Source organism: Candoia aspera, chromosome 4 (genome assembly GCF_035149785.1).
Source record: "Candoia aspera isolate rCanAsp1 chromosome 4, rCanAsp1.hap2, whole genome shotgun sequence".
Classification (NCBI taxonomy): Eukaryota; Metazoa; Chordata; class Lepidosauria; order Squamata; family Boidae; genus Candoia; species Candoia aspera.
In genome coordinates, this window is record NC_086156.1 from 81,168,470 (window position 1) to 81,189,928 (window position 21,459).

The window sequence follows — 21,459 nt, forward strand, 5'->3', positions numbered from 1 at the left end:
GATAAGCCTACTACATTTATTGGGCAAAAATTTCAGCAGGTGGCTGACCATGTCTGCATTTGGGAGCCAAGTAGGGTCAGTTCTGTTAACATGTAGATGGGAGATGACAATGGAATGTCAAGGTTGTAGATTAGACCAAGAGTTGAAAAAATAAAGGCTATGGTCAGCCACCCCTACATGGATCGGTCTAAAGTCATCAGTAGTTAAGCTGGACTCAGATATTTTACTTTTTTACTTTCCTCCAACACTAGTGATAGGGCAAAATGATGAGAAGATATGGGTTGTTGTTGTTTATTCATTTAGTCGCTTCCGACTCTTCATGACTTCATGAACCAGCCCACGCCAGAGCTTCCTGTCGGTGGTCAACACCCCCAGCTCCCCCAGGGACGAGTCCGTCATCTCTAGAATATCATCCATCCACCTTGCCCTTGGTCGGCCCCTCTTCCTTTTGCCTTCCACTCTCCCTAGCATCAGCACCTTCTCCAGGGTATCCTGTCTCTCATTATGTGGCCAAAGTATTTCAGTTTTGCCTTTAATATCATTCCCTCAAGTGAGCAGTCTGACTTTATTTCCTGGAGTATGGACTGCTTTGATCTTCTTGCAGTCCAAGGTACTCTCAGAATTTTCCTCTAACACCACAGTTCAAAAGCATCGATCTTCCTTCTCTCAGCCTTCCCTATGGTCCAGCTCTCACAGCCATATGTTACAACAGGGAACACCATTGCTTTAACTATGCGGACCTTTGTTGTCAGTGTGATGTCTCTGCTCTTAACTATTTTATTGAGATTGGTCATTGCTCTTCTCCCAAGGATTAAGCATCTTCTGATTTCCTGACTGCAGTCAGCATCTGCAGTAATCTTCGCACCTAGAAATACAAAGTCTTTCACTGCTTCTACATTTTCTCCCTCTATTTGCCAGTTATCAATCAAGTTGGTTGCCATAATCTTGGTTTTTTGGGGTTTAGCTGCAAGCCAGCTTTTGCACTTTCTTCTTTCACCTTCATCATAAGGCTCCTCAGTTCCTCTTCGCTTTCAGCCATCAAAGTGGTATCATCTGCATATCTGAGATTGTTAATGTTTCTTCCAGCAATTTTAACTCCAGCCTTGGATTCCTCAAGCCCAGCTTGTCGCATGATGTGTTCTGCATACAAGTTGAATAGGTAGGGTGAGAGGATACAGCCCTGCCATACTCCTTTCCCAATCTTAAACCAGTCCGTTGTTCCGTGGTCTGTTCTTACTGTTGCTACTTGGTCGTTATACAGATTCTTCAGGAGGCATACAAGATGACTTGGTATCCCCATACCACTAAGAACTTGCCACAATTTGTTCTGGTCCACACAGTCAAAGGCTTTAGAATAGTCAATAAAACAGAAATAGATGTTTTTCTGAAACTCCCTGGCTTTTTCCATTATCCAGTGGATATTGGCAATTTGGTCCCTAGTTCCTCTGCCTTTTCTAAACCCAGCTTGTAAATCTGGCAATTCTCGCTCCATGAATTGCTGAAGTCTACCTTGCAGGATCTTGAGCATTACCTTACTGGCATATGAAATGTGAAGATATGGGAGAATGGAAAATTATACTGATTGGAACTCTGTCTTCCATAAAGTCTAACTCTGGGGACCATCCATCTGGCTAACTCTGAGAGTTTGTTTTAAAATTTGTTCAATGACTGCTGCTATATCTCATGGGACTTATCCTGTGAAACAGCATAAGCCAAAGCCAGAAGTCAATATGTATATTTTACAAGCCAAATCCACATGTCAGTGTAAGCCATAAAATGTATTTTTGGTTTTCCTTTAGTGTGATGTGTGTATTCAACTAATGCGGTTTGTAACCCATGATTTATGGTTTAGATATGGTGTGAGCCCATCCAAATACTGGTTTATCTAATGAATCATAGTTAAATTGAGCTTTAGTACATGTGTGAACTTGGCTACCTTTTTTTGTTTTGTACTGGCAGCTCAAGTATCAGTCATGTGATCAACTATTCATATTCAGTTTACAATATTATTTATTTATTTATTTATTTCTCACATTTCTTCACCGTCCATCTCACCAAAGTGACTGTGGGTGGTTTACAATCAGATTAAAATAATAAAAGATTAAAATACTATAAAAACAGATTCATCATAAAAATATAAATATAAAATATAAAATCCAAGAATTTCAGACTGACTGACTATTTGCTTAGGTGGATATTTTATAAACCTTATTCTAGTACAATTTTTTTGCAATCTGAATTATTCTGCAATTATTCAGTAAGCTTTTTAAAAATGCATTGATATGAGAACTTACTACCACCACTTAAATGTCCCAGGCAACTTCTTTAAATATGTTTTTTTAAACTTGTTCGCAAACTGGTCTGGCTATTTTAAAATATAAAAAATTATGTAGTTCAGAAGGAACTATATATGCAGCTGCTCATAGTGATAGTCAGACACTTTAGAATGAGATATTGTTGGTATGCTTATGACACCCAACTCTTTTTCTAATCCAGGAGCAGCTGTTAGTTCCTTGCATTAGTGCCTGAATTCTGTTTTGGACTGGAGAGGACCAGCTGACTTTAGAAGGAGCAGAAGTACTAATAGCAGCAATGATGGCATCAGAGAAAGAATTTAGGGCAAAAGTCAAAGGTTCTTTTTAACAGAATGAGCAAGAAGGCACTTTGAAGTGTGGCAATGCATTTTGCTGTGGTCACCAAAGAGGCAAAGCTCAAAGCCTAGTTAAACAGAGAATGCTTCAGTATGTATGTATGTATGCACCCATTACATGCAGCTTTTTAATCAGGCTCATCATGTCATCTGAACTCAGAGGTGCTGTCATTCTGGGTTCTGGGAACATGGAAAGTGTATAATGATTACGCCGATTGGGGCACTATGATCTGCCACCATTAGGTGTTTAATTCTTTTCAAGAGTCTATACAGAGCACAGGAATCTTTGCCCTCTCCTGCTGGCATTTTAATTTCTCAATAGCAATCACCATTTTTTTTTCTACTGTCTCATGTGAAGCTACCACTGAACTGTGGTGTGTTGGCATGTTTTCAGCAGCCCAAATACAAGCTTTTCTACTTTTTTCCAATGTTCTTTTTTCTTCTGTGGCTTCTTCTGCAGCTATTTGTTTTTCTCCATCACCTTCCCCATCTGCTTCTACAGATTCTTCTGCTATTAGATTTGCTTTCCCAGGAGTCCTATCTACAACCATTGGTTTCTTAATAGTTGTTTTTCTCAGCGGCTTCAACTACCACCGGCTTCTTCCCCCCAATTGGCTCCTCTAGATAACATTCTTTTTGCCAGCTATAGTTTTTGCTTGTGGGTGAGCACTAGGAATACAATTATCCCCAGCCCGTTTCCTGAACATATTTGCTGTTGCTGTCTTCTGGCAAGGACGCAAGCATGCATATTAAAACCCATGGCATCCCTTCCTATTGTTAATGATATAACTGATGTTCCATTATAGCTACTTCAAACAGTCCTCCCTTTCTCCATTCCACTGATTCACTTGCCACTAAAGGATTTTTGCTTCCTAACCCTTCTGCCATTATTTATTCCATCCACTTTGGGGGGTGACTGACATTTATGGGTTTTCACTCAACTCATCATAATTAGTGATAAGAAATCCACATCAGTGCCTCTGTTTGTGTGTGAACCTCCTGAAATAAAAGCCTTCTTGTGCTCTTTTTTTTTTCCCAGACAGCATGTTATTTCTCCATCATTTTCCCCTGGAAAATTTTGTGGACTTTCTGGTGTTTCAGAAGTTTTCTTCTCTCTTTATGTACAGCTCTTTCAGACTGGACTGGATAGCAACTCTTTTATTTACCTCATATCTGCCAAATCTGAAAGGAGACTCCTCTTTTTTCCAGTAACAACTGATCAGTGACAACTCACTAGCTGTTCTCATTACTATATCTGGCCTTTTTTTTTTTTATCTTCAGCTCACTAAGAATTGAAAATGAAATTGGTTCAATTGTACTAATTCTATAATTTTCTTTAAATTGTCTATCTTGGCTTCATTTACTTGCTTTTTTTTAACAGTTGTACTAGCTGTGTACCCAGTTGGCTGCAGGGAAGACTTTGGGGTACAAAGATCTAAATTTTTCCTGAAAAATAATCAGGTAGTTTTATTTTTTTGTATGCAGTTGCATACAAGATTGTATATAAAATAGCTTGTCCTTCAGAAAGTTCCTTATAGTTCCCCATTAATCAAATGTGTGATGATTTTTGTGAAATGTTCTCACATGTTCCTTTGTTTAGCAGATCTTGCAAATTTGGATCGAAAGGTGTGGGGATTTTCTCTAGGCACAGATGAGGCAAAGGTCTTAGACATAAATGCCTTTCAACTGAATCTTAAATTTCAGTATTTCCTTTTTCAAGTCAATGTTGAGCTTCCCCAGTTCCCTCAGTCTGTTTTGGTCTCTTACAATCTGTAAATATTCAGTACTTGGCTTGAGTTTCATCTTTTTCTGGTTCCTACTTTTAACATTTTTTTAAAAAAATTAAGTAATGGTCATATTTTCCACATTGGTTCCTCATATTCTATTCATTTAAGGCAGCATAGCTCATGTAAAAAATCTGGCCACTATTTTGTTGAGTTCAGAATTTTGTTTCTTTTGTTTTCCTGCATGACTCTCCTATATATTCCCTCACTCTATTGTTTGTTTTTCTCTGGTCTTTTTAAAAGCATTTTCTTCTCCCAGACCTTAGTTCCTCCAGAACTTGCCCTGTTTTCCTCCAGATGTTTCAACCACACCCTACTGCTACCACCTGATGAAACCAGATTTAGCCAACTTCTTCCAAGTTTACAGTATTTTGGGAATAAGTACACTATCACCTCAAAATGACTATTCTTATACTAATGTTGTCTTCTCTCTTAACAGCTCTTTTTTCTGAGAGGACAATATCTTAGGTCTGAGGAAAGGGGTTATGATGTTCTGCCTATGAGGGAGAATTCTGGGAGTTGAAGTCCACACATCTTAAGCTAAGGTTGAGAAACACTGACTAAGAGAATCAGAAATGTATCAACAATTGAAACCTTATTTAACAATCACATTGTACAGGTAGTCTTTGTTTAGCAACCACAGTGGGGACCAGCAACTTGGCCATTAGCGAAGCAGTGGCTAAGTGAAACCATGACTGCGCTTATGAACTAACTTCAGCTTTCCTTTTCTTTACAGACCTGCGAAGGTCATAAATGCAAGGATTGCATTTGGTCGCAAAGTTACTTTTTCATCACCATTGTAACTGTGAATGGTCGCTAAATGAGGGCTACTTGTATGAACACATAATATGGAAAAACAGGTTCTGTTTAAAGGTACAGAATTCCTGTATTATTTGCAGTACTTTACTTTTTCACAAGGAGACTAATACATCTTTTTTTTTGTTTTATATGTACTGATTTTCTTTCCCTTTTTTGTCAACTGTTTCTTTTTACACATTACTTCCAGCTCTTTCTGCCTTCTGCCAGATCTTCCTTATGAGGAATTGTCTATTTAAGTCTTTACTTCATTTAGTAGGATGAAATCATCTATAGTTTCATCATGATGAAGGCAAATCGGCTCTCCTTACCCAAACAGAGTAGCTGAAGGCAGCATTCTCACTGTACAAAACCATAATGTGGTTTGTTAGTCTTAGCTTTGGAAGAGAAGCAGGCATTGGCACCGTTAGAGTAACAGAAAGGGAAAAAGGTGAAAGGGGTTAAAGAATAGGATAGAGGTGGCAGATGAGAGAAAAGATTAGGGGAATGGAAGGCAGGAAAAGGGGAGAAGTCAATAATGGTGCTACTCTATTTGTGAACTTCAGAGTCAAGAAGACCAACATCGCAAGAAGAGTGGTGACCCAAATGCTGTCCACATAAGCCTAACATTTTGGACACTGGCTTATCTTATGTAGAGGACACACTAGAATTCACCCTTTGCTTTTGCCAACTCCAACAAAGATTTCTGTTTCTTTGGCAGCCTTCTAGAGTACCCAGCAGTTTCACTGTCTGAATTTCTTAATAGCTGAATCCAAAACTGGAGACACTCCAACATTTTTGTAGCTGTTAGAACAGAACTGCTTTTCTGCTGCTGTGGTTAGGGTTGACTTGTTTTCTGAACTTTAAATCCCTGTTGGGGTTTATGGCATTCACAAGTCTTTTCACATTTGTCACAGCTGATCAACAGTGGCAAATGGAAAGTGCAAGGAAACAGCTTGTAGCATGAATCAGCATGCCATATTACTGACCTGAGGCAGGCTGCTGAACAGTCGTGCAGCAACACAAGTTAGTGGGGATATTTGAGGAATTCATTCTTGGTGAATTCCAATGTGAACTGACTGGACTGTACCTCCTGATTTAACGCGGAGATTGGATTACACTTCTCTGACTTTCACATTACAACTCCAAGTTCAAAGGAAATACCTGAATACAAAATACATTTTAAAATGTGTTATTTGTGAGAAAATATGTTCAAAATGCATTTCTAAATAGTAATGTTTGAAGTTAAAAAAACAGCTGATTAATGTAGAAACTGAATTGGATGGTTTGAAGAATGAACATGTGAAAAACTGCCGTTGGCAGTAAACAGGCTAACTCTCTTAATTTGTAAATAAAAGCAAAGACAAACTTATTTATATTTCTGAGCAATTATTTTAATTGCTTAATTTGAAGTACCTCTCTGAACATCTGTCATACTCACACAGCCATCCACAGAGAAACATGCCATTGGTGATGTAGCAGTAATGTCACTGCTGTATCTGACTTTAATTGCATTTGATTTAATTGTGCTAAGGATTAGGCTGGACTTCTCCGATTTTGAGACTGAAATTCCAGAGTCTCTAGGGAGTTTTGGGATTTGTAGTTGCAGACAAAGGGGTGGTGATGGTAGTGTCATCTTGAAGGCTGGATTAGGCTACCATTAATGTATTTTCAGTATAAACAATACTGTATACTTTGTTTTATTTGCTCCATAATTAGGCACTGAAAATATTGGAAGTTTCACACTTCCAAATATTTAATTTTGCTCTATGGAGGAGCTACTGATTATTACTTTGATTTACTATTGTTAAAAGAGTTCCACTATATTTGTATTCTAATAGGACTGCAGGATTCCCAACCCACTGAATACTTTTATAGTCCAGCTTTTTGTTTCCTTACAGAGATATTAGAACTTAATCCTTTTTCCCAACTGAGAACTGAGATATACTTGGCAACTAACAATAAACTCATAATAGCAATAAACAAATATTAGGCAAGGGATACAAATATATTTATTGAAAATACAAGCATAACATTTAATTTTCAACTAAACTACTGGAACAGCAGAAATGAAAGCAAAAGATGTTATGTAACAGTTAAAAAGTGCAGCTTTCTGCTAAAAGAAGCATTTTACCATATATTATGCTTTTGTTAATGCATAGATTTGCAGTCATAGGCATATAAAGATACTTCAGAACAAAATGAAGCTATTGTAATTATCTTTGGATGCAGAAATCTATACGAAATAAAAATGCTTGCATCTGAAAGTGACTAGCAAGTGTGCATAATACTGCAGCTAGGAAACTGTGCATGTTTACTAAAGTAGATATGTTTAGGAATGCAGTCCTGGACAAATTAAAAAATGAAACAATTCTAAAAATTAAAAAAAAAACGAATCCAAAAATGTTGCCAGATTTTGCACTTTGGGCAAAATTTAATCTAAGCATTGTCTTCCTAACTATTTCAATTAGAAAACTTCACCTTTTTGCTTTCACGGAGATGCCTAAAATGGAAAATGTAACTTGTACGCTATTCGTTATGGAATTGGCCTCTTTTCTACTGTTCATTACTCCATTTTCCACAGTCTTGCACAAATCCCAGATAGCACAATAGTACAGTACTATTTAATGGATGGGTATCTGAGATCTCCATTGGAAATAAATATCTCTATACTTGAGACTGAATAAGAAGCTAATCTATTACAGGAATACATCTATTCCAAATGTGCTTGCATTGCTCTGCCAAAACAAAGTGTACTCCATCCAACACAGAAGGCCTCTAACTCTCTCTCTCTCTCTGTGGCCAGAATATACACTAAAACTATATTTGTCATGGGAAGGGAAAGAATACACTGCTAAGCAAATTTGACTCATACTAAATTGTAACTTGGTATTTTCTTGAGGTGTTGACAGTTCCCATGTAATTCTTCAACAGCCTTTTCTACTTTCGTGATAGAAACTACAAATTATTACAACAAGATGGTATAAAGTGCATATCAATACTACTAATCTATTCTTAATTCAAAGATTATACATTTATTTTAGATCCAAGCTTGTGACATATCCACAGTTCATACATCATAGGTCACACTGTAGCTCTTGGCCTTTCAAAGTAGCTCAGCAACAGTTACGGAAGATGAGCTTGACAAAATACATCATCTCCAGAGAGATATGAACTAAAGTATACAGGTAGTCCTTGACTTATGACCACAACAGGAACTGGAAAACTCATTGTTAAGCAGTAGGTCATTAAGTGAGGCATCACACCACATTTTATGAGTTTTGCCGCAGTTGTGAAGCGAATTGCCTTAGTTTTTAAGTGAATCACCATGGTCGTTAAGCGAACATGGCTTCCCCATTGAATTTGCTCGTTGGAAACCAGCTGGGAAGGTCGCAAATGGGGATCATGTGACCCTGGGACGCTGCAACTGTCGTAAATACATGCTGGTTGCCAAGCGCCTGAATTGCAGTCACATGACCACAGGGACACTGTGACAGTTGTAAGTGCAAGGACCGGTCGTCAGTTACCTTTTTCAGCGCTGTCGTAACTTTGAATGGTCACTAAACAAATAGTGGTAAGTCAAAAACTACCTGCACTGATCTGAGTCTGAAATTTTCTGGTTTGTATCAATGCACCCATTAACACTCTGTGGAACTAGTTTTCATTACCACATTGGTCGTCTTATCTGGTGTCTTTGAATTATTCTTAAAATCTTTGTTCTTATTCACTTGTCCCAATTTCTTGCTGTATGGCCTTGGGTTTGTGTTAAATTAACATTCTCTTTCAGTTTCTTTTATGCTCTGTGCTAATTTTGTATTTTAAGCAGTGAGACATCACTTTGAAAAACACTATTTCAGGAATTACAGGAACTTAAATCACCCAGTACTATCTCTCATGTCCAATAAGCACCCTTGGTCTCCCCTGCAGACATTATATTCTAGAGAAGATTTAATAGCTCTTTATAAGGACAGACATGTTAGGTTTTAATTAGATTGATAGTTGCAGCCGTTAGGAGACAAGTAGATATTGCAGATTAATTATAAATTTTCAGATTATTCTGTTCAGGGAAACTGTAAACTTCATAAAACAGGATGGGAAGGGAATATAGGTAGTCCTCATTTAGCGACATTTGGGACCAGCAACTTGGCTGTTAAACGAAGTGGTCACTAGATGAACTCACAATTGTGCTTATGATCTTACTTCAGGTTTTCTTTGCTTTACAGACCTGTGAAGTTGAATAGGTAGGGTGAGAGGATACAGCCCTGCCATACTCCTTTCCCAATCTTAAACCAGTCCGTTGTTCCGTGGTCTGTTCTTACTGTTGCTACTTGGTCGTTATACAGATTCTTCAGGAGGCATACAAGATGACTTGGTATCCCCATACCACTAAGAACTTGCCACAATTTGTTCTGGTCCACACAGTCAAAGGCTTTAGAATAGTCAATAAAACAAAAATAGATGTTTTTCTGAAACTCCCTGGCTTTTTCCATTATCCAGCGGATATTGGCAATTTGGTCCCTAGTTCCTCTGCCTTTTCTAAACCCAGCTTGTACATCTGGCAATTCTCGCTCCATGAATTGCTGAAGTCTACCTTGCAGGATCTTGAGCATTACCTTACTGGCATGTGAAATGAGTGCCACTGTTCGATAGTTTGAACATTCTTTAGTGTTTCCCTTTTTTGGTATGGGGATATAAGTTGATTTTTTCCAGTCTAATGGCCATTCTTGTGTTTTCCAAATTTGCTGGCATATAGCATGCATTACCTTGACAGCATCATCTTGCAAGATTTTGAACAGTTCAGCTGGGATGCCGTCGTCTCCTGCTGCCTTGTTATTAGCAATGCTTCTTAAGGCCCACTCAACCTCACTCTTCAGGATGTCTGGCTCTAGCTCACTGACCACACCGTCAAAGCTATCCCTGATATTCTTATCCTTCCTATACAGGTCTTCCGTATATTCTTGCCACCTTTTCTTGATCTCTTCTTCTTCTGTTAGGTCCTTGCCATCTTTATTTTTGATCATACCCATTTTTGCCTGGAATTTACCTCCGATGTTTCTAATTTTCTGGAAGAGGTCTCTTGTCCTTCCTATTCTATTGTCTTCTTCCACTTCCACGCATTGCTTGTTTAAAAATAATTCCTTATCTCTTCTGGCTAACCTCTGGAATTTTGCATTTAATTGGTGTTCCCCGTAGTAACATATGGCTGTGAGAGCTGGACCATAAGGAAGGCTGAGAGAAGGAAGATTGATGCTTTTGAACTGTGGTGTTGGAGGAAAATTCTGAGAGTGCCTTGGACTGCAAGAAGATCAAACCAGTCCATCCTCCAGGAAATAAAGTCAGACTGCTCACTTGCGGGAATGATATTAAAGGCAAAACTGAAATACTTTGGCCACATAATGAGAAGACAGGACACCCTGGAGAAGCTTCTAGTCCACAACTTTTTCAGCTCAGCCATCTTGCTACCATCTCTTTCCTACATATTATTTATGCAGGAAAAAAAAGGTGGGGGGAAATATAAATTCAATTTTGTTACATACTTAGTCCTTCTCACCCACTGAAAATGAGCCTAATATAGTGTGCTGATATCTTATAGTATGACCTATATTAATCTTTGTTTTCTGCTGTTAGTGGTAGAGCACATGTACTGCATGAAGAATGTCTCAGATTTAATTCTCAGCATCTCCAAGTAGGCTGGAAAGATTCTACTGGAAATCCTGAAGAGTTATTGCCAGGCAGTGGCTGAGTTCATACATCATGTTAAACCATGACATGGTTTCCTTTGGTTCAACAGAGCAAAATATGTGAACCCTTCCATATAAAGGCTTTTTCAATTCCTTTCATCTAATGTTGGGACTGTACAATCTTTCCAAGAGGGATTCTAAAGTAACTGATAACAGTGCAGAAGAAATACAGTAAGATCAAATAACAATCCAAATATTAATATTATCTAACAATACTATATTAAGATTTGAATTAGGCCTGAGTTGACGAAGCGACATTAGTTTACATGTAATTTATAAGCCACAGAATCTATAAGGGAAGACCTATAGCATCCCAGATTAGTTCCTTTACAGGACACCACATTTTAGCAAGGACACTGACAAATTGGAGCATGTCCAGAGGAAAGCAGTGAAGGTGAGAAGGGCCCTAAAAGGAAAAACATATGAGGAACATTTGGAAGCCTTGCTTGTGTTTACTCTGGAAAAGAAAAGTCTGTGGGGAGACATGATAGCTGTCTTCAAGTACCTTAGGGGCTGTCATGTAGAAGACAGGGTGTTAGTGTAGTTCTAAGACAAGGAAAGTCATTTTAAATTTTAAAAAAGCAGGTTTTGTTGAATATCAGCAAGAAAGAGTAACTGTGAGAGCAAATGCAGAGGAATCTGCTTTGGGAAGGTGGTGGATTCTCCCTTATTAGAGGTGTTTGAACAGAGGCTGATACTTGTTGGGGATGATATAGTAGAAGATTTCTGTACTGGCCAAGAGTTGAACTAGATGCTCTTCAAAAGCCCTTCCAATCCTTACATTCTATGATTCTATGATCTTAGATTCTATGATACATGAGAAACATGACTGGTTGAAGAAGGTATAGGTGGGAGCGACCAAGTCTTGTAGCATGTTAAGTTAACCATAGATAAGCATATCCTGCAAACCCAACAAATCAAACAATTGCTTGATATGAAACTGCAAATGTCCAGGATATATAGAATGCTGAATGGTAATGGGCGGTGGGGAGGCAAGAAGATATGAGGGTGGAAGAATAAGCTGCTCATGACCCTAACATTTTTATCCCAGGTCTGATGCACATGACAGTATTTGAAAAAGGATCTAGAATGTTCTAAGAAAATGCAAAGCAAAAAGGACTATTTTCCTTTCAACCAACAAGTTTCAAGGTGACAGACAACTCCAGTATACTCTGCATACTAAGCCCATGGGCTGTGGTTAGTTTATGGGTCAGTATGTTATGTAAACTCAGAATAGTAGAGTTAATTGAATAATTATAGTCAGTCAAAGAAAGGAACAATCACTATCTTTCCACCCCCTTTCCACCCCCTCATTATCACCAATCAGCCAGCACTGATTGGCTCTCAAAAGTGTTTATTCAATATAGTATTATCGGATTTCTGTGTACAATTGTTTATATTGCTTGTCATGTTCTTTGTGAGGATTGTTATCCTTAAAGGCAGGCTATAAATAACAGCAGTAAGTTAAACGCCAGTAGGCATGTCATGCAAACATAACCACTGAAATGGGTGAGGATGGCCATATCCTTTAAATAAAAAACCCATATTCTGGGGGTAGTTAAGGATGATCTTGGCTGCACAAATCCAGACGACCACGAGGTAACGGAGACAAGGGAAACTCTTTTTGATGCCATTTAGTGTTAATTCAGATTTGGTTAGGATGGTTAGGCCTAGGGATGGCCCGCCTTTAGATATGGGCCTCCCGCATCCCACCCAGCCCCCCAAAATGCAAAAACAAAATTTGCGGGAGATTAGTTAAAAAACAACGGGAAATATGTTTGTGTTTGCCGGACACCGTGAACCACATACCAGCCGATCGTATTTTAGCCTAGCATGTTGCGCGAGCCCAGCCCTGGCAGTAAGTTCACGGCTCGAGGTATCCCGTGAACGCAGCCAATTCTCTTTGCTTTTATCTGCTGTTCACATGTCCCGAAGAACGGAGAAGCTCTGCGCTGAACTCTGTACAGAAAGCAGGGAGAGGCGCGAGAGCAACCCCTGACCCGCGCGTGCCACATTTCTTCCTTTCATCCCGCCCGCGGAGGATGGGCACGCGCTGCTAATCAAAACTCAAGTCATCGCTGGCTTCTTCCAGGACAGGAGCCTTCTTTTTTAAAATCCAATGCGCATGCGCGAGAACAAACCCCTCCTCCCTCTTCTTGTTTCACTTTGGAGTTGGTATCTTTGCGCTCCTCTTTGCCAACACCACCAACATTCAGCTGAGGCCTGGGAACAGACACAAGCAAAGCCCAAATGGCCCGGGGAAATCTAGTTGCCCACCTGATCACAGAGAGCTTGTTGGCCTCGCCGTGTCCTACTGCGCAGGCGCCCATGCGCGTGCGTCACTCCACGAGCGGTCCTCGCTTTTCAGCCTTTTTTCCCTGCCAGGCGCGAGAGATCAAGGGGAGGAGAGAGAGGTGGTGTGCGCACGCGCGGGGGGCACCCTCCCATCGGTGGCCGTCTGGGAAAAGAGGCTGGCAGCGACAGCAGGACCGGCAGCAGGCCAGCGCGCGCTCGCAGCGGGCCCAGTTCGCTTCTCTCTCTCGGTTGGGCCAAGCGCGGCGCGCGCAGCCGCCGTCTCCTCCTCTTCCCCCTCCCTTTTCCCGTCTCTTCCTTCTGTCAGCGGGAGGTCGTCGCCTCCCCCTCACTCTGTGCGCTCGCTGGGCCTCCCCGTTCGCCTCAGTCGCCGCCGCCGCTTCTTCCTCCACCTTTTCTTCTAATTTCTCCACCACCTCCTCTTCCCGTCGCACTGCCGCTGCTATGCCGGAAAAGCGGCCCTTCGAGCGGCTCCCGGCCGAGGTGCGCCCCATCAATTATGGGCTGTGCCTCAAGCCCGACCTTATCGACTTCACCTTCGAGGGAAAACTCGAGGCCGCCGTAGAGGTATTGGGGGCTGAAGGAGAGGGGGAATGGGCGTGTCTGTGCGTGTGAAGGCATAAGCGACTAGACTGGGTGAGGGTGGGTACCTGGTACCGTATAGTGGAGAAGGGAGCGGGCCGGGAGAAGCGTGTGTGGATTAGGGAAGGGAGAGGACAGGGAAGGTAGGAATCAGGGCGTTTACAGAGAACGTGGCTTTTAAGGCCTCGGGCTGGAGGGTAAGTGTGAACGTTGAGAAAGCTGGGTAGAGACGTGAGTGAAGAAGGCTGTATGGGAGAGAGGTGGTGGTGATTAGATTCGTGATGGATAGACTTGGGATAAATGGAGGGTATGCATAGATGGTGGGATAGGACTGTGAGTACGAAGATTCTTTTGGTGGGTAGAGTATGTATTATAAATACTTATTTGAGATGTGGTTATTGATGGTATAGGGATAGGGGAGCATCCCTTTTGATCATATGCAGTGATTAAGGAGGGTGGTGGCTGCAGCTCTTCTGTAATCTTGTAATGTATGTGTCTATGTGCACATATGGGGGTGGACCTTTCTGAAGGAGGAAGAATCCCTGCCTCATAGACAAGGAACTGTTCGGGATTATGGAGAACGGACAAGTACTGTGAAACCACAATTTCAGTCTGTTAGAAATTCCTTTAGGCACTGTAAGAGTTTTCCTGAGATGAATGTTTGTATTTTGATCTGTAGTGAAAACATTTTTGCATTGCTCACTTTTGTAGGCTTGAGTGGAGATGAATTGGATTTATGATATTTTTGTAAAATAGGGGAAGGGAAGGTTGGCTTTACTTCGAGTTTGAGCTTTGTGATTGTGAGCTTGGCTTAGGCTAGCTCTTTCTGGATTCTAGACAGGGGAGATTCTATAAAAATGAGGCTTTTGTGATATGGGGATTAAATTCTAAGAAATGAACCAAGGCTAGATCACATTTGCTTTTGTTTTAGACTACTGTTTAAAAGCAGAAAGAACTGTGACATGGCTGTTCTTGGGCTGTATGGCATTTGTACACCTTTTAAAGTTTATACAGCACAGGTTGTAATGTTGTATGTCAGCAGCCATCTATGTATGTGTAGATAATATGTGTGCATCTATTCTCAATTATACCTCTTTTACTTATGCACATGCACACGTATTTAGACTAAACATTCTCACATTTCCCACCCAGCTTTCTTCTTGGCCTGACCATTGATTTCCTATTGCTCTTACGTAGAAGTACAAACAGCAAATCTGAGTGAAATTGCTTGGATTGAGGGTGACTAGGTTCCTGGGGATCTGCTTGGATATTGTTTGCTTTGTTCAGTGAAGAACCACTGACTGCAAGTAGGGTAAATGAAAGGAGGTGGGAAAGCCTAGTTTCTTTCTGTTATAGCAATTCTGGTCAAGCTTGTTTTTCTGCTGATACTGACTTAGTGGTCTTGAACTGAGAAAAAGCAATGAGACTTCTTCTATTCTCCCAGCAAACCATTTCAGATTGTTGGTATCCTGCTTCCATCAGCTGGCTTTTAGGAAAAATGGGAGGGACTGCCCATAATTTCAAAGCTAGAGTATACTGCTTGTAGTTAAGATTATATATGTCCAGTGGACTGAGATTCTATTGCTCATTATATAAAATAATATGATTTTCTTCAGAAATTTGATTTTGTTCTGTTTAAAACTGCCGTGCATGGAGCAAGCTCTTTTCTACTGCCATAGATTTGTAGGTGAAATTCTTTGACTCATGTGATAGGAAATGAGATTTATTGGTTCCTGTCAGTTTATGACTGGGCATCCTAAATAGGAAACATTAATCAGAATACCAAAAACTCTTAAAAGATCACTTTTAGGGAATTTCTTAAGGAGTTCAAGTAATATTTTTTTTATTTTCACAAGTTTTTGGGTAATAAAAGGCAGTCTCCACCCTTTCCAAGTGTTTGGGGGCTGTGGGGGTCTGGATGGAGAACAACAGGCTTCAACTGACAGAGTGGCTGTGGGTTGACGGCCACTCGAGTTCCAGGAAGTTGTCTTCTTTGGTTCTGGATGGGGTGGCACTTCCCCATTCAGAACCAGTGTGGAACCTGGGGGTCCTCCTGGACTCATGACTCCTGCTTGAAGAGCAGGTGGCAGTCACGGCCAGGAGGGCCTTTGCACATCTTCAGGTGGTGGACCAGCTACGCCCATTCCTGGACCGAGATGCCCTCCAAACAGTCACTCATGCCCTTGTCATCTCCCATATAGACTATTGCAATGCGCTCTACATGGGGCTACCCTTGAAGAGGATTCGGAAGCTTCAGCTGGTCCAGAATGCGGCTGCGTGGACAGTTACCAGTGCTGTAAAATCAGCCCATGTGACACCACTGTTACATGAACTGCATTGGGTACCAGTTTGCTTCCGAGTCCAATTCAAGGTGTTGGTTATTACCTTTAAAGTCCTACATGGTATGGGACCAGGGTACCTGAGGGACCATCTCATCTCCATAACACAGACCTGCCCCACCCAGTCAGGCAGGGAGGGCATGCTATAGACCCCATCAGCAAAGGAATTTCATCTAGCGGGGTCCAGGAGGCGAGCCTTCTCTGCATTGGCTCCCGCCCTTTGGAATATCTTGCCCGCTGAGTTGAGACGGGTCTCCTTGCTCTCGGACTTCCGGAAGAAACTGAAGACCTGGTTCTGACCCCTTCCTTGGGAGGGGGAGAGCGACAGCTCCACCAGGGGGTGGCTGAGGCCATAGCACCCCTCAGTGATTGTGTTCCATCTCCACTTGGATTTTTTATTCATTTTATATTTATATTTTAATGGTAAATTAGGTTGATATGTTTTTAGTGTCATTTTACTGTAAACCGCCCAGAGTCCCCCATTGGGGGAGATGGGCGGTGACATAAAGTTAATTAATTAATTAAATAAATAAATACAAAAGATAATTGAAATAAGTGTAATTTGCAGTAGGTTTCTGGATATAGATAGCCTGCCTATTAAGTATGGAGGACAGTGGATCTTCCTGTTATAAAAAAACTGATGAGGGGAGAGTCAGTACCTTTCCTTTTGATATTGATATTTTCATGCCATGCAGTAATTCCCCATGTATCTCGTAAGTGGCATCAAAGTCTGTGCTTTGGATATAAGTGTCTATTAAATCCTTTTAGCTTAAGCCAGGGATTCTCAAACTATGAGTTGGGATTCTTCTGGGGCATTGCAAACATCTTGGGGGCCTGTTGCATTAAAAAAAAAACCTTATCAGTCTTGTGTAGACAAAGGGGGAGTGTTGTTAAACTTACTCCGGACTTTGTTCACTTTGTGAGTCCAAGAATGCAAAAGGCTGTTGTGGTACTGGAAAGTGTGCGAACTGCTGGATTATAAAGACTAAAATTTAAATATTAAAATGAGTGGTATATACATATTTCTTGTCCAGTCTTAACCCCCATGAAATCATTAGTTTTGTGAATGTTAAGAGGTTGTGCTAATTCATTTTAGCATTTTAGAAACATGGTTCTGCAGAATTTGAGAACACCTACCTTAAGATAGCTTGAGATCTTATCTAGTATCTAACATTCATATAAGTGTCTTAGTTTAAAATAATTTGAGATTGTATTCATGCATCATGCTAGGCCATATTTCATTGAACCAGAAGAAGAAGAAGAAGAAGAAGAAGAAGAAGAAGCCACCAGAGTTAGTTTACAGAAAAGTGGAGCATTTTTTAACTTGCATCCCTGTGGATATCTTTAATGAGGTTCAAAACCAGATCAGAGATAAAATAGAGAATCAGAACCAAACTATGTGTTCCTTCTCGCATATTATACTAATCCACAATTACAGCTGATATGTCAACAAACCAGATTTCAAACAGGGTTACTTCCATAAAACCAAAAATAATTCAGTGGCCCTATTTGCACATTATGCTGAGCCTAAACCAAACAAACCACATATAGCTTAGTTCACAACAGATTAATCATGTTTTCCTGAATTAATCCAGTTGTTTGGGATTTCACAATACTATACATTAACTACATGGGCTGGAATAGTATGACATGCTTGGCTAAAATGTGTTTGGCTTGTTTGTGAGAGAAGACACGTGTCCTAGATCCCACAAGGTGATGTTTTTTTCACAGAAGGAACTTGGAGCATGTTCATCCTGCCCGATCTGGTGGGAAAGGCAAAAAACATTGGAGTCTCTCAACTATCCTGTCTCTGTGCCATATAGGGTTTTAAAGGTGATAACCAGTACCTTAAACTGCACCCAGAAACCTTTTGGAAGCCAATGCAGCTCACATAGCACTGATGTTGCCTGGGTATATTGTTGTGTGCCCCAAACTGTCCATTCTGGGTTGCTGTGACTTCCCAATGCTTTTCAGTGGCAGCCCCATCTAGAGTGCATTGCAGTAGTCCAAACAGGAAGTAACTAAGGTATGCGTGATCATGAGCAGAGCCTCCCGATCCAGGAATAGACATAATTGACGCACAAGTTCGATTTGTGCAAAGACCCTCTTGCCACGACTGCCACCTGCTTCTTGAGCAGGAGCAGTGAGTCCAGGAAGACTTCCAGATTGTGTATCAACTCCATCTGGGGGAGTGCATCCCCATCCAGACAATGGAAGTTGTCCAGACCTGCAGGCCTTAAAATCCACAGCCACTTGGCCTTGTTAGGGTTGAGTTGGAACTTTTTGCTCCCCATCCAGACCCTCCAAGTTTTCTCCTCCATATAGCTGGAGATGATGAAAGTTATAGTGTAGTACATTGGAGAATAGGTTGGGAAAGGCTGCTTAAAAACTGGAAAATGCTAAAATTGATTTAATGCTGGGAAATGATCTGGTTTCGCTCTGGTTTATTGGTTTCTTGGGTAGCTGCATCAGCTCAGGCGTCTGGATAGTTAGGAGCCTGAGGTTTTCCTGATTCAAACTAGTATGGAAATAGATGTCATAACTAGACATGTTCAAAATGCTTAAATGCTAGGAAATTTCTGAAGACCCCACAGTAGGGACTGGATAGCTCAAGCTTAGCTACAATGTCCTACTTGTTGTCTGACAGTTTCAAAAATGCTGATAGTTTCCCATTATTCACGGTTGTTAGAAAGCAAAATACTGTAAAGGATAATAAAGTTTTGCAAAGATTATCTAATGCATTATGTACTGTGATTTAGAATTAGTAATAGTTATTGCAGCTTTAAATACAGTACAACTTAATATGCGTGGTAACTTCTTTATGGAGAAAATATGTTTTCAGGGCATTATGTGAGTTAAGCTTATTCAGATAAGAGCAGCCCATCTCACATTAGTGTCCAGACATTTTTCACATATTTTGGAGGGAAAGGAGGGAAGTATTTTTCCTATAATTTGTTTTATGCCTTTTGTTTTGAAGAGTTTGAAGAGAATTTTAGCACATAAGCAAAGATTAGAACATGCTGAGAGGTGACCAGTTGTGTAAATACTATGAAGACAATTTACAGGAGAAAGGAATGCAAACTCCAACCAAGAATGGCATGTATGGTTCTAGATGAACTATGGTTTGTATGTTAAAGACAGAGGTAGGAGGGAAGAAAATTTTCAAGCAAATGCAATATCATATTCAGTAATGGAGATCACCTGTAAATGGTGGTTAAATTGGGATGGAAAGTAGTGAAGTCTGAATATAACATATTAATGATTTCCTACCCAATTTGCTTTATATGGTGCAATTGACCTTTAATACATGTACTCATTAATTTCAAATGTCTGAAGTATGTGGCTGATAACGTATTTAAAATAATAGGCAGTAAAGTTAGTTTGTATTGCTCCATTTTCTACTTTTGAGTAACAGAAATAAATACGCTTTCAGCAACTTAAGGCTAATTTTGTTTATGTCTAAAATGTGGTTCAGTTTGTTCAGAGGTAACTATTAGCATTATTTTAGCAGGTGTCATTTCAGATTAATGGAAGTGGGCTTATTCTTGAGAGTATTGTTATGAACTATCTTAAGTAATTGAAGCTAATTTCTGAACTATCATGAGTTTCTCTTATTATAAAGTTTATCTTTAAAACAATTTAAGTCACTTTTGAATAACAAAACTTTAGTAATTTGTATGTTGTTATAAGGGTATGCAAAATCTTTATGCTTTGTATGGACATACATGTGGAGACAAGTAACAACAGCTTCCAAGGCAGTCACTTGAGACTGCAAATAATGTGGCTACTTTAAGTATTAAAAAGGAACTTAATCATATATGCTCCTGTGCATTGTGGAGCTCTTCTTGCAATGGCTTTGCACAACTGTAGTATGTTAGGATGTTAGTGTTTCATAATGAAGTCATAGTATTTGCTTAGCTAGGAATTTGCATCTGATAAAGAATGTGGTCCACTGTTTGACATAGGGTTCCACTTTGTATGTGTTAGACTTCAGTTTCTATAATGGTTTAATAGTAGTTAAAATCAAGCACATTTGGAGGGAGCTTGGGAAACTGGTTTGTCAAGTTCCAGTCCCAAATCTGCATTAATCTCAGAATAAATCTCCAAGAGGAAAATGGAATTACGGACAACCAACTTCAAAAAATTGTAGCGATTATTAACTGAAGAGAAAAAATATTAACAAATTCAATGGATTCTGAAATAATTAATTTGATTAATCTGATTATTCTTTAAAAATAAAATTTAAAATGAATGTGAAAAAAGTTATTTTTTTAATAGTATATGGTTACAAGTTAAAAAAAAAATCTTGATTTGCACAGTATTGTATCTTTAAACAATAATGACTGGATGCTTCAGACTTAGAGAGCCTAAAATGGATATTTCAAACTTAGAAAACCTGAAACCAGGAGTAATAAGAATTATGGCAATTTTTCATGGCTGGGATAAAATACTATTTTTCAGATGCTAATTAAAGGGAACCAATGTAGTATAATGAACTTTGGGGAGATCTGGCTACAAATACCTGCTGAGCAGTAAAACCCAGTTTGGCAAAATATTCTAACATGGCTCCTTGGATACATGCTCTCTGAAGCTCCTTGTAGGAAATGTGAGATATAAAGAATAATCGAAAATTGCCACTTGAGTTAATCAGGGTTTATCAAATTTGAAGGAAGCAATTTCAGTTTTTATTTTTTAAACAATTTAAACTAATTTAAACTATTTTTACTATCTTTACTATTTTTCATAAACAGCCATAGAAAATGGAAAATCATTATTTTGAAAGTCATCTGCTTTAAATACCAGACAAACAAAAAGTAAAAAATTCTTACCAGTGAGAGAGTAACTGTCACAAAATTATCATTTGTAGTAACAATTGTACTTGCTGAGTTCAGAATAGTTAAATAGTTCATTAGAACTTTGTTTAAAGACATTACCATGACTAAAGAATTTTTGAGTTGCTCTTCTTGCTTCTCTTCTTAGTGGCAATTTGCCTGTGTTTATACAGTTCACAAGAGCAGGAACTTTTTTGTGATGAGCAGATACTTGATTGTAATTGAAACTGCAGCAAGTCATGGGATTTCATATGCTTTCATTTTAATATTTCATTTAACTATTATTGTTTCCACTTGATGCTTGTGCCATGTATGGACAAGGTTCAACATAGTTTCTGTTTAATAATAAATATGTCCAGTTGTGCATGCTAGCTAGTTACTTTCTGCAGCTCTGTATGACTTGTCAGTAGTTACAATTGACTT

At 39.6% G+C, this 21,459-nt stretch overlaps 1 protein-coding gene across 2 annotated transcripts in view; it reads left to right on the plus strand.

The window, feature by feature from the left end:
- The first annotated feature begins 13,203 nt into the window (after positions 1–13,203).
- Positions 13,204–21,459, plus strand: part of NPEPPS (aminopeptidase puromycin sensitive) — a 107,384-nt gene continuing 99,128 nt past the window's right edge. The window contains exon 1 of one of the 2 annotated variants that reach the window (XM_063300752.1): positions 13,204–13,850. In XM_063300752.1, the coding sequence (XP_063156822.1) occupies positions 13,221–13,850 (630 nt within the window). In that variant the 5' untranslated portion in view covers positions 13,204–13,220. The remainder of the gene's footprint in view (positions 13,851–21,459) is intronic. The other variant, XM_063300751.1, reaches the window with a different exon arrangement.